Here is an 11870-nt window from a genome sequence, read left to right on the forward strand (position 1 = left end):
TAAAGCCGTGCCAGGGGACCTGCAATAACCTCGGCCAGCTCCTTTAGAACTCTAGGGTGGAGATCATCCGGACCGGCTGACTTGAATACGTCCAGCCCCTCTAGAAGCTCCCTTACTAAGTCCTCGCTAACCCTTGGCCCAGGTGTGCCTCCCCCAGGGCCCGAAGGGGGCCCGGCTGGGAGGTTGCTGTTCTGGTCCCTACTTAGGAAGACAGAGGCAAAGAAATCGTTAAACATGTTAGCTTTGTCATCTGGTGTGATGACCAAGTTTCCCAACGCATCCTGCAAGGGCCCCACATTATCTGGGAACTTCTTTTTACCCCCTATGTATTTAAAAAAAAGACTTCTTATTGTCTTTAATCTGGGAAGCTAGCCCCAGTTCCATCTCTGCCTTGGCCTTCCTAACTACCCCACTACATCCCCGAGAACTGCAGAATAGCCCTCCTTGGTGATGATGTTTTGGGTGATGATGATTTGATGATGAGTTTTGGGCTATGTCTCTATGCAGGAAATCTGAGATACACCTCAGGTTTCCTGGGGCATATCTCTGTAAGCAGAAAAACCTGGGGTTCCCTGCTTAGAAGTGAGCCCTGGGAAATCTCAGAGGTATATCTTTAAGTGGGGAGAGCCAGGGTTTCCCACTTACAGAGATGTGCCTCTCCTGTGGTATACTCTGTAAGCAGGGAAGTCATCCATTATTCCACAGAACTGGGCCCCTGCCCAATGCAGGACAACAGGCAATGCATTTTGCCCAGTGAAGCAGATCAGCTTCATTTGGTGACTGCTGTTTATACCCTAACCCCTCCCTCCTATTTTGTGACAAGAGAACTGGAAGATCAGTACAGTGTGTGCGCTCTTTCTGGATGGAATGAATAGTAAAGAAGCCAGAGGGTGGGCTGGTCTGCATGCAAGACAGGCAGTCACTGAAGATGTAAATTGAGGAGTCAGTGGGTGAGAGACAGGCTGGGGTAGGGGAGGAAAGGGAACGAATGTAGCTGGTAATTAGGGGAGAAGAACCTGGGGACTCAGATGTCAGGCAGGTTATACATGTCATAAATCCAGTGTCTATATTTAGTCCATGATTTTTTGTATCCAGGAGGTTGATAAAGTGAAGTTCATAGGCTTGTCTGTGAAAAGTGTTTTGTAAATTCCCTTAGAGTAAACCTGGGTCAGGTATGCATGGTATAAGAAAAGGATTGTAACAGACATTGATAGCGTGGTGAGTTGCCAGAACAGCATCTGGGAACAGAAGTGCCTAGTTTTCAGAGGAAAGGTGGGCCAGAAAGCATCGTAAGTTGCTGAGATTGCATTGAGTGTTCAGAAAGATCCACCAGGGGAAGATCTGGAAAACTGGGCCTCCTTGGTAGCCAACAGCAGTGTTTAAGAACCTGCTTGTTGTCAATGTGGATCTACTTTCTGCTTGTTCTACACATTTAAGTAGAATTAGACTAAGTTCTGGCAACTGCATCAGCAATCCCAAATGTTGAAGCATTCCTTGTGATAGCATGGTGACTTGTTTGTTTTTGTTTTCCTACCCAGATTCTACAAAGCAAATACCTAATTGGAGTGTTGATGCTTCTAACAGAATTGGCAATCTTCCAAATACAATGAAACCTTGTAATGTAGATATTTTTTAGCCATCTGCATGGATTCTTCCCTGAGACACCTACTGATGAAAACTGACTCTTCTTGTAGATTTTCTTACTTTCCTCCCATAATCAATTTATTGACCAAAGTGAACATTTTAACATGGTCATGCATTTTGAACTCTGTAACTCCTGGACTGACATCTTTAACTGGCAACATTCAAAGTCTGCAGGAAAACACTTTGCTGTAATAAGATCATTGTAAAAAAGTAGTATTTCAAAGTCATAGTATTTTGTAATGACCTCACTAAGTATCTTCTTGTATCATTCAGAACCTCCAGACCTGTGTCAAAGATGTAGGATGATGCTTTCATACCCTTTTAGAGACATGGACAGACATGCATCCCCTGGTGTCACTTACTATAGTTTTGTACATTCATGTAAGATGCATGGATCTTGCTGTACCTTGTTGCTGGGGGAAGGGATTGCAAACTGCTGCCCGAGAATGGATATGAACAGATGTCACCTAAACTAGTCCCCCTATTTTCAGGGTTAACTTGTTACCAGAATAACTATGATACCTACCCTGGTTTTGAGGTTTACAGCATGAGAGAGCTTCTTCTTTTTTAAGCTATAAACATGGTGGTAGTCTATGCTAGTTTAAATTACAATAAAAAGCTGTTACATTTTATGACACTGGTAAAACTGGCAACTGGATTTAGGCTTCTAATCTCTTCTCACATTGATTCATTTTTATCTTCAATTTCTAGGCTGCTTCTTTTTTGGTTAGATTAACCTTAGTTACTATTTGCGGAGGGCTGTATAAGTCAATAAAATGTGAATTTCCTCCATACTAGCTATACATAGAAAGAAAAAAACTTTGGTGAACAACACTTGGATATTAAGACTTGTACTTGCCTGGTGCTTATTATCAGAAAAGCTGCAAAACCTGCATCCATCCCTTCACTTAAGAATAGGTATACTACAGCACATAGGAAAATATGCCAACTTTCATTGCAGCTTTACTTTACTGTTGAATTTAAGAAAAGTCTTGTTTTCTGAATCTGTCAGCCACTATGGACAGGTACTCACAGGGCTCTGGAGACCCCAATCCTGTACATCCTGGGAATTCCCACGAAGGATCAGGCCCCTCAAATAGTGGGAGGGACTGCCAGGCTTTCCCTACTTAAAGACACACTCAAGATTATCAGGGCTATGTCTCTATGCAGGAAATCTGAGATACACCTCAGGTTCCCTGGGGCACATCTCTGTAAGCAGAAGAACCTGGGGTTCCCTGCTTAGAAGTGAGCCCTGGGAAATCCCAGAGGTGTATCTTTAAGTGGGGAGAGCCAGGGTTTCCCACTTACAGAGATGTGCCTCTCCTGTGGTGTACTCTGTAAGCAGGGAAGTCATCCATTATTCTACAGAACTGGGCCCCTGCCCAATACAGGACAACAGGCAATGCATTTTGCCCAGTGAAGCAGATCAGCTTCATTTGGTGACTGCTGTTTATACCCTAACCCCTTCCTCCTATTTTGTGACAAGAGCACTGAAAGATCAGTACAGTATACTTATGTATACAATAGATTCAATACTTCTAGACCCATTCTGCTTTCAAAAAATGGTATTTTGGCCACAAACACTAGACTAGTATGCAACTTGGTGTCTGTGTTAAAAGCTAAGCATAGGATACTAGACTAAAGTAAATACTTGGTTCTCTTCTCTTTCAAAAGCCTGTCTGCAAATCAGGATCAGGTTCTTCACAGATAACAGTACTTACAGCTGACTTTGGTCTGTTATATTACAAAAACTCTCTCTTCCTGCAGAAAAATAGTCTTATTTTGAATGACTCGCTTTTAGTTGAACCAGTGTATGGGTATATGATGGAAAAGCAGCAGTTATGTCAGTTTTACTCAGCTTTCTTAGTCTACTGTCTTCACTGGACCAGTGTTAGGTGCTTTACAAAGGTATCAGCCATCCTATGCACTTAACTGTAAAATACTAGACTCCATTTGGAAGAGGTACAGTTCTTCCCCATTCCAGTTCAGATCAGGTTATGACCTCCAGCTTCACTGTAGAAAATGTAACACAAAACTCAGTATTCTGATTTTACCAGAGAGAAATAGATTCTGTTCCTGTGTCAAATTCAGTGGGAGTGGAATCAAACTCTAACAACGAAACAAAAGTTCCTGCTGCTTTAGGCAGGACCAAGCTCTGAACCGCATGAAAGAATTTTATTAAGGTAACACTATTTATACAAGTTAATCATGCTAGAAAAAAGCATAAATGATGCATGTAAACAACTGTTTACAGAATACTTGTTTTTCCTTGTAAAGGTGCAAATGGTCTTCATATGTAAACACAAGAATGCCAACCTTTAGAGGAAAAGGAGCCTTGTTTTTGTCTTTTTCTTTTTTTTTAAAAAGTCTTAAGCCATTTAACTGGAGTGTTATTTTTTTTCTATATTCAAGCATGTTAAAATGCTGAGTTGCATGAGTGAAATTTAAGAACTGAGACGTTTGCACTGCCTTTGGAATCTCAAAGACAATGTCCCTCTTACCCTTTTAGATCTAATTAGTAGGTAATCCTTTAAGGCTCTGTTAGCTGGCAGAATGCCTCAGCTGGTTCTGCACTAAAACCATACCCCATTACTCACACCATGACCACCTCCTTAAAAAATTTAGTACATAGGCCTCATATCTTTTCCAGCTTCAATGCCAACTAAGGGAAGTGCATTAAAAACCTTTGCTGAGGAGGGGTACTATTTGATCTCATCTTAGTGTTCCACAGTAAGAAGTATAAAGAACTGGAAGAGAGACAGGTAAACAGATAGCATTTTGAACACAACAGTTTGCAGCAAGAACTACTGCAAGTCTGCAACTGTAGCAAATGTCAGGGGATTCCAACTGTACCTTTCTGGACCCCATTTACCAGCTTTAGACCAGAGCCTGATTCTAATAATGTGGTAAAATGTTTTGGAAGCTAGCAATAATTAGTGTTCATTAAATTCATATACAGGGGAGATGCCAGACACTTAATCTTTATGCCATTAAGAAAAAGAAAGGTGCCTTTTGAATCTAGCTTCTCCCCTCCCCCGTTTTTGCTGCCCTTATGGGCTTCAATAATTCAGCAAAGAGATGGGAATTCCAGTCCTGTTTCTCAGCTCCACAAAGACTAAAAAAAAGACGCTCAAGGGCACCAATCTTCCCAGTTCTTGTGCTTTAGTGGGTGTGACTTGGAATTGCAGTATCTAGAAGTATCAGAGGATGCAGCTTTGACCCAACCATTAGCCTCAAATCACATACATAAAAAAAGAAGGGGAATCTTTTTTTGTTGCGAGCGAGAAAAAATGCATGAATACATACAAACTGAAAAAATAAATACTCTGCACACAGAAAAGCTTCTGTGCAAAGGTGGCACCTTGCAGATCAAGTACTTTTTTGAAGCTCTCCATAAATAAGGCAAAAGCAAGATTTTCGGTCTCACTTTCTTTCTCCACCCACTACACAGAGGCCATTTCCACTGTTCAACAAAGCAGGGTTTCTTCCTTTTTGCCAGACTTCCAGCACAGCTTGTAGTTCCAGATCACTGCTTATGCTAGAATAACTTTGAAAGTTTGTATTATTCAAAAATGTAGAGACTATTTAGAAAAAAATATGAACATAAGCAACACTTGTGTTCGAGTCAGGTGGTTCCCTGGAGTCTGACAATATGATCTCCCACTGGGTACACTCTCACAAGAAGTCATTTTATAATTCTACAGAAAAGAGGCACCAGCAAGGAATTCAGTTGAATCTATATTTTCCTAGAGCTCTAGAGAGCTGCAGCGTCAGCCAGTCTCTTCAGTTCATTTAGGAATCAGGACCAAAGTATTTCCCTCCTATTAGATGCTTACCATATATGGGATTCGCAATGTGTCATTTTGATAACGCCTACGCCACCTCCCAGCCGACGGTAGTTCATTCCACCATACAGCCTGCAAAGGAAAGACTGCTGGTCATACAGCTTTGCTTAATGCACTTTCTGGTAAAAAGTATAACAGCCTCTCTGGGCAGCCGTATAAAGTCAGCATAACTGCTGTTCTCTGTTTAATACAATTCTGGAAAAGAAGCCAACTGATGAATAAGGCAGGGGTCCCCTTACTTTCCTCTAAAGTCAGTCTTAACTGCTCATACATTTGCTCCCTTCACACAAACAGATTCTTGATTTCAGGTTTTTAACTACAGAAAATTGCACTCAAATCTCACCTGTCCTCCCTGTGTAGTTTTGAGAGGAAGGCTGTGACTGGGTTGCATTTTGTCCCTGGCTGTTCTGGGTAACCTTGGCACAGGGGTGGAATTTTTACTTGGCACACAGCTAATTTCAAACATGTTTGCTTTCTCTTACACTCCGTGGGTCAGACCAAGATATAATGCAACTCAAATGCCTTTGGTTCCTATAAGCTACAATACTGAAATGATGCCCACAGTTCACATGGAAATCAGATCCTTGTGAGCTCTTGTTCCTTATTTCATCTGCATGTTGTTCCTTTTTGTACTGATTCCCATGTAGTCTGCTGGTAGAAATAAGAGAGGAGTTCTTTAATTGACTCCCAAAAATGCCACACATTAATCCCAGACTAAGTATTTAGGATTTTGCAGTACTGCTTTCTAGATAAGAAGCTTCATGGAGCAAGGAGTCCAGTACCCACTGAGAAGGAAGATTGGACTTGTCCCTCACATTTAATGACTTCATTGTTGGTAACACACAAGTCAGAATTGACAACAACTCTACCCATATTCCAAAAAATCACTGGCTTGGTTTTTGGCTCCCATGGGTGCTAAGGTAACATATCCAGTGTGAGTGGCTGTGACCAGCTAAAAGATGAAGCACAATACTAATAATTTCTGTACAAGGCTGGCTTTCCTTCCTGTATGGAAGGCTTTGTCACACAAGATTAATAAACCAGGGGAAGCTACTCCTTTGCACAAGGAAACTCAAAGTGAAAGGGTTAATATATTGGTGCTGCTAAGCTTGCACGAACAAGGACAAATTTCTTCCATTTCTCTTCACCCCAGAGGTTACTAAAGCAGGTGATATTTTAGAGAATATAAAATGGGAGTTCAAACCTCTAGGCTGATTCAATTTTGGAATAAATACACAAGAAGTTGCTGCAGTGCAATTATGACCAGAAGAGTATCATAAAATAAGCATTAAGCATAGACGCTATTTTTCCCATCAGTGATTTCATATCAGGTGTGCTCAGTTTAAGTCAAAATGAAATTTGTTTGAACACCTAGTCCTGCAGAATTAAACAGCAGAACATCTTGGATTCAAACTGCTCTGTTTCACGCAATACCCCCAACCCCTTTGGGCAAGATTCAGGAATCAGATCATAGCACTCTGAAGCCTAGAGAGCCACAAATGAACAGATGGATTCTGTTCTGTATCTTAAAGCTACCACAACTGAGGACAAATTTATTTTTGTTGAGAAATTAAGCAGACACGGCTCAAAATATCCACACGGATCACATATCTTCCAATGTGGCCCATTTTTGTAAGTTAAAGCAGAGCACTTGGAATTAGATCTTGTACTAAACTTGCCACCTGTTCATCATGGAACTTTCAAGGTTACTTGCCCCTCCCCCTTCTCCTTCCCCCTCCAGCCAGCCTCTGTTTCTTTAGCTGTATAATGGGAGAGTTATACTTCTCTACTGCTAAGGAGAGTTTAATTCATTAAACGTTTGCAAAGATCTTTGGGATCCTCAGATGGAAGGTACAGTGGTAGGATTCTTTCCCTGACAGTCAAAACTGAGATGACATCAGGGACTTCAAGAGCAGCCACTGCCATTTTAAAAAAGAACAGCTATAGGCCCCCTCAAGGAGCTATTTTTGGCATGGCTGTTATTCCTTTGATCAGAGGTGTTGAGGGATAATAGGCAAGAAGTATTCTAGAACAAAATGGCACTAAAACCCATCCATTCATATATGGATTATTTTGATGGAAGGAGGACCTACCTGTTCTTTTGCAAATGGCTCTACAGAAAGACATCACCACTACAGTGATACAGTCTTGCTAGGGTGCACTGTGAGCAGTAAGCATTCCAGTTCTACAGGAACTTTTCAGTCCCGAACAATAACCCAAAAGCACGTGATGCACAAGGAAGGAAGAGAAACACAGTTTCTCCATCTCTCGGTCCTTGTGAGAGAAAGCGATCCTCTCACGTGAGGAAGGGGAGTGAGCTTGTTATGGTACATAATGGATACAACTAGTTTCTCCACATGCTGGTTCCCCCATCAAATAAGAGTCAGCCAAACAAGTTACAAGGGTTAACACTGGCTACCTCCAACCATGCTGTCACACCACAGCATGTCTCTCCTCTGCTGGGAAGATTCTGGTCACAGGCCTACTTCAAGCAGATGTGCTTAAGTTTGCAGTTCGAATACTTCACAGACTTAAAGGTTACCTCCATGTGTTAGCATCAGGATCAAACACTTCAATGGTCTTCAAGTATGTTGTGCCATCAAAACCTCCCACTGCCATTAGCTGTCCATTCACTACTGCAAGGCCAACCTAAAGAACAACCACCAGAGACGTTACTCATTCAGCTTGAATGTTTCACTGTGGGACTTGAAGGCGCATGTCACAAGTGAAACACTTTATTCAAGGGACATTCAGTCACTCAGCAGGGTTAAGGTTAAGAGGTTAATGCACAGTATATGCTTACTTGGGGTCAACAGCAGTAGAGAACAAATAATTATATCTTAGTATTTCTTTTGAAATAGGTTCATGAGAGCTAATAAAAAGTTGTGCTAAACTGCAACATATTACAGATTCCCACAGAACCATGTGGTTGAGGCCTGGGGGACAGAAAGGAAGGTAAAAGGAAAAGGAAAAAATGAACACAGCTTTCCACTGTGTCAAAGACGACAAAAATCAGCTACTGCTTTGTGGATTGATGGGGTGTTGTGCTCTCATTCTGAGCACACTGGTTTGACAAGTGACTTCACTGTTCCCACTCCCAAGACTGATGTGGCTCAGCAGATAGCACAAATACTACACTCGAAATTCACACTGGAGACTAGGGGGCACGTAAGTGCAAAATAAGCAAATCCCTCATCAGTCTCCTGCCAACCAAACTGAGCTGTATTGAATAATCCTAGAGAGAACAGAAGGCTTCTCCTACCCCAGGCTGAAGAAAGAGTGCCCCTTGACTTGTTCCAACTTTAAACAGTTTTGTTAGACATGCCATCATCAAAACCAGAATTTTTATCAAAGGTTTTGGAAGTCCAGGGTAGAATTTCTGGTAAAAAACAGAGGGGTATTCCTTCCTGAGCAGCCAATAGTTCAAGGACAAGACATTTGCTTGGAATGTGGGAAAGCCAGATGCAAGTCCCTGATCCAAGTGATTCAGATCAAGGAGGGCAATGCCCCAGACCACCAAGCTCTCTGCTTTCCAGAGAACATTTTTTGTAACCTGGAAAATTTCTGCATGGTAGGAACACCATTTCTTGACTGAAGAGCAAAGAGAAAGCAAGTGAAACAGGGAAAGAGCAAGAAGAACATCTGAAAAGGTTTTCATTTGGGCCTTGGAGAAGTGAGGGAGAACTCATTCTGTCTTAGACATACCTCTACTTTTCAAATTTTGTGCTAAGCATGCAGAAGGAGCTTATGATTATAAGAACTAAGCCGGCAATTTAGGGGCAAACAACTGTGTAGACAGAATCAAATGCTGTGCTATGTGCTTGAAAGGAGACAAAGAAATAGATAATCAGCCCCTGCCTCAGAGTTTTCAACCTAAATATCAAAGTTATGTTCAGTGCTTTGCCACACATGCTTTAACACAGAATTCATCTGCCTTTTATTATATAGTAGTTATATTTCACAGCTACCAAAACATACTAATGTCCTGGTCATATGTTGGCAGCAAGCAAGAGAATTAAAAATTGTAAGAACACACTGATAACTCCCTGGACTTGCAAGTTACCAGAGACAGACAGCATCTTGTGTGAGAGTTTGAAGAACCCTGGTACCACACACCATCCCACATTCTTAACTTGCAGCTTATACCTTACCAAAAAACTGGCTGCCCAGTTTGCCCAAGTTCTCTCTCTTCTATGAGGAAGTTCCCAATAAGCAGTTATAATTCATTGCTAATGGGTCTAGATGAGACTTACTCTGCAGTAGCTAGTTATTACAGCACAGTAACTCATTACTAGTGCACTGCTGCACAGTAAGCATCACCAGGAAACTGTGCCGGGATACTACTGGTTATGCAAGTACTAAATGACTGTGCAGTAAACAACTGCACAGTAGGCATCTTGTGTAGATGCGCCCAGGGTCTTCAAAATGCATGACAAAATTGAACTTGTGTATACAAGGATGTATTGTTTCCTCTAATGACTTCCATTTTGGGGGGCAGAGAAGTTTACGGCTGCTTACTGCAATTGAAAAGTCCAGAACTCTCCCGCTTCAGATTTAAGTAATCATGACTCGGCAGTAGTGGTCAACACTTAGGGGGAAAAAAGGCAGTCTAGGAACAGTTGGATTTTCACTGTCTGGCTGTGCTGAAACATTGTTATTCACTCACCACTTGTAGCATAAGAGGATTATGAACTTGTTCTCTCTTCTGGATAACAAGCTTTGCCTTTTAAAAATATTTCCCTCTCAGAAGGTGGGGAACTGGGTAGAATTAGGTGCCAGAAAGCAAAAGCAACAAGAGAAGAGCAGAACCCTTATAATCCTCACTGTGCTCCAAGTAAGTAGCTAAGTACCACGTAGGCAAGTGTATCAACCAGCACTCACTCCACTCCGACGTGAAGTCATAGCCACCACAGGAGACCACTGATTGGTTCTGGGATTGTATCTCTCAGCACTACTGAGCTCCGTGGTGTCGTCTCGACCTCCAACAGCATAGATCATGTCCTGGTACACTGCACAGCCCAGGTGCTTCCTCCTGGTTCCCATAGGCGATATCGTGTGCCAGCGATTCTCCTGGGGATTGTAGCGCTCCACTGTGGAGAAAAGTAATTTTACAAATCTTTGGACGCTGGTGTCTCATTTCCTTCTGTTACTACCTTTGGGCTTGTATCCATACTATTGGTGAGACTAAAGACATAGATAGCTCTTCACTCCCAACATTAGAAGCACATGCTGTTCAGGTTGTCACCATCTACTCTACTGCCTTCCTTCTACAGAAGACTTGCTATTCTTTCTCCTGTCCCCCAATCCCAATTTAGCAGAGGCAGGGAATACAACTGCTCAGTCATTTAATACACCTTACCCAAAGAATGACCTTCAACTACAACTGGCCATGTTGTGACAGATGGATCTCTAGTACCCCATTTTTCAAGCCAATAAAGTCCTACTGCAGAAGCAATGCAGTGACTCTTTGCAGGCAAGTGCTAGAAAATGCACAAAGTAACAGCCTTAGGATAAACTGCCCACTGCCACTTCTTAGTAAGATGTAAGGAAATATACAACCAGTCACAAATACATTCTTACATATAGCAAAACCATATTCAGAGGAAGATGCTCAGTGAACAGATCAGAAATATTCACCAGCTGTCTGGGAAAGGCTTAGGGGTAAATAAACAGGATCACTGCAGAAAGCAGCTACAGTGAAGTGCAGACATACCTGTGTTGAGAGGGGATGTCCCATCAGAGCCTCCCACTGCATAAAGAAAGCCCCCTAACACAGCTACTGCCACTCCCAGGCGCCTGGTACTCATGGAAGCTACGCGAGTCCATTTATTTTCTTTTGGATCATACCTGCCATAGAAACCACATACAAAGATCAGTTCAATTTTCAGCTACCCATGCATAGCCCTTTTCTTGAATGAGTGGCCTCAGGTGAGTAGAGGATTCTGTGGGACTAGAGTACGATAGTTCAATATGAAGGCAGGGTATTCCTAACATGTCTTTCTTCTGATACTGAGAGTGGTTTGGTCCATTCATGCCACAGCAGCATGTCAGGTGAACCAAAGAACACCCATGTTATGTAAGAAAAGACAAATGCTGAGTAGGTTTCAAACTTGCCTGTATCACCAGCACCCTGATAGAAGGAGACCCACTCCTTTCCCCCCCCCAACACCCCTCATTTTTAATACCTTTCCACAATGTTGAGACAAGAGACACCATCCTGGCCACCCCATGAATATAGTTAGGTAGGTGGTGTGATTAGCAGAGAGAGGCAGGGCTTGAAATTCCCTAGAAAACCTTATTCAATGTTGGCTGTCATATTCTTTCTCCCTGTAAAGATTATCAGACTTTGGGTCAATTGCTCCAATCAAGGCTTAAATGACA

General features: G+C 42.1%; 2 protein-coding genes across 4 annotated transcripts in view; one reads left to right on the top strand and one right to left on the bottom strand.

Annotated features, from left to right (window-relative positions):
- Positions 1-2855, top strand: part of CENPL (centromere protein L) — a 16955-nt gene extending 14100 nt beyond the window's left edge. For both annotated transcript variants that reach the window (XM_019501871.1, XM_019501870.1), the window contains exon 4: positions 1539-2855. In XM_019501871.1, the coding sequence (XP_019357416.1) occupies positions 1539-1610 (72 nt within the window). In that variant the 3' untranslated portion in view covers positions 1611-2855. The remainder of the gene's footprint in view (positions 1-1538) is intronic.
- A 1834-nt stretch (positions 2856-4689) lies between these two features.
- KLHL20 (kelch like family member 20) overlaps positions 4690-11870 on the bottom strand; it is a 40164-nt gene continuing 32983 nt past the window's right edge. Inside the window, exons 9-13 of one of the 2 annotated variants that reach the window (XM_019501869.1) lie at positions 11675-11714; positions 11203-11336; positions 10371-10579; positions 8032-8138; positions 4690-5561 (exon numbers count right to left, since the gene is read on the bottom strand). In XM_019501869.1, coding sequence (XP_019357414.1) covers positions 5477-5561; positions 8032-8138; positions 10371-10579; positions 11203-11336; positions 11675-11714 — 575 coding nt within the window. In that variant the 3' untranslated portion in view covers positions 4690-5476. The remainder of the gene's footprint in view (positions 5562-8031; positions 8139-10370; positions 10580-11202; positions 11337-11674; positions 11715-11870) is intronic. The other variant, XM_019501868.1, reaches the window with a different exon arrangement.

This window comes from Gavialis gangeticus, unplaced genomic scaffold, assembly GCF_001723915.1.
Source record: "Gavialis gangeticus isolate Ggan-Ray unplaced genomic scaffold, GavGan_comp1, whole genome shotgun sequence".
Taxonomy (NCBI): Eukaryota; Metazoa; Chordata; order Crocodylia; family Gavialidae; genus Gavialis; species Gavialis gangeticus.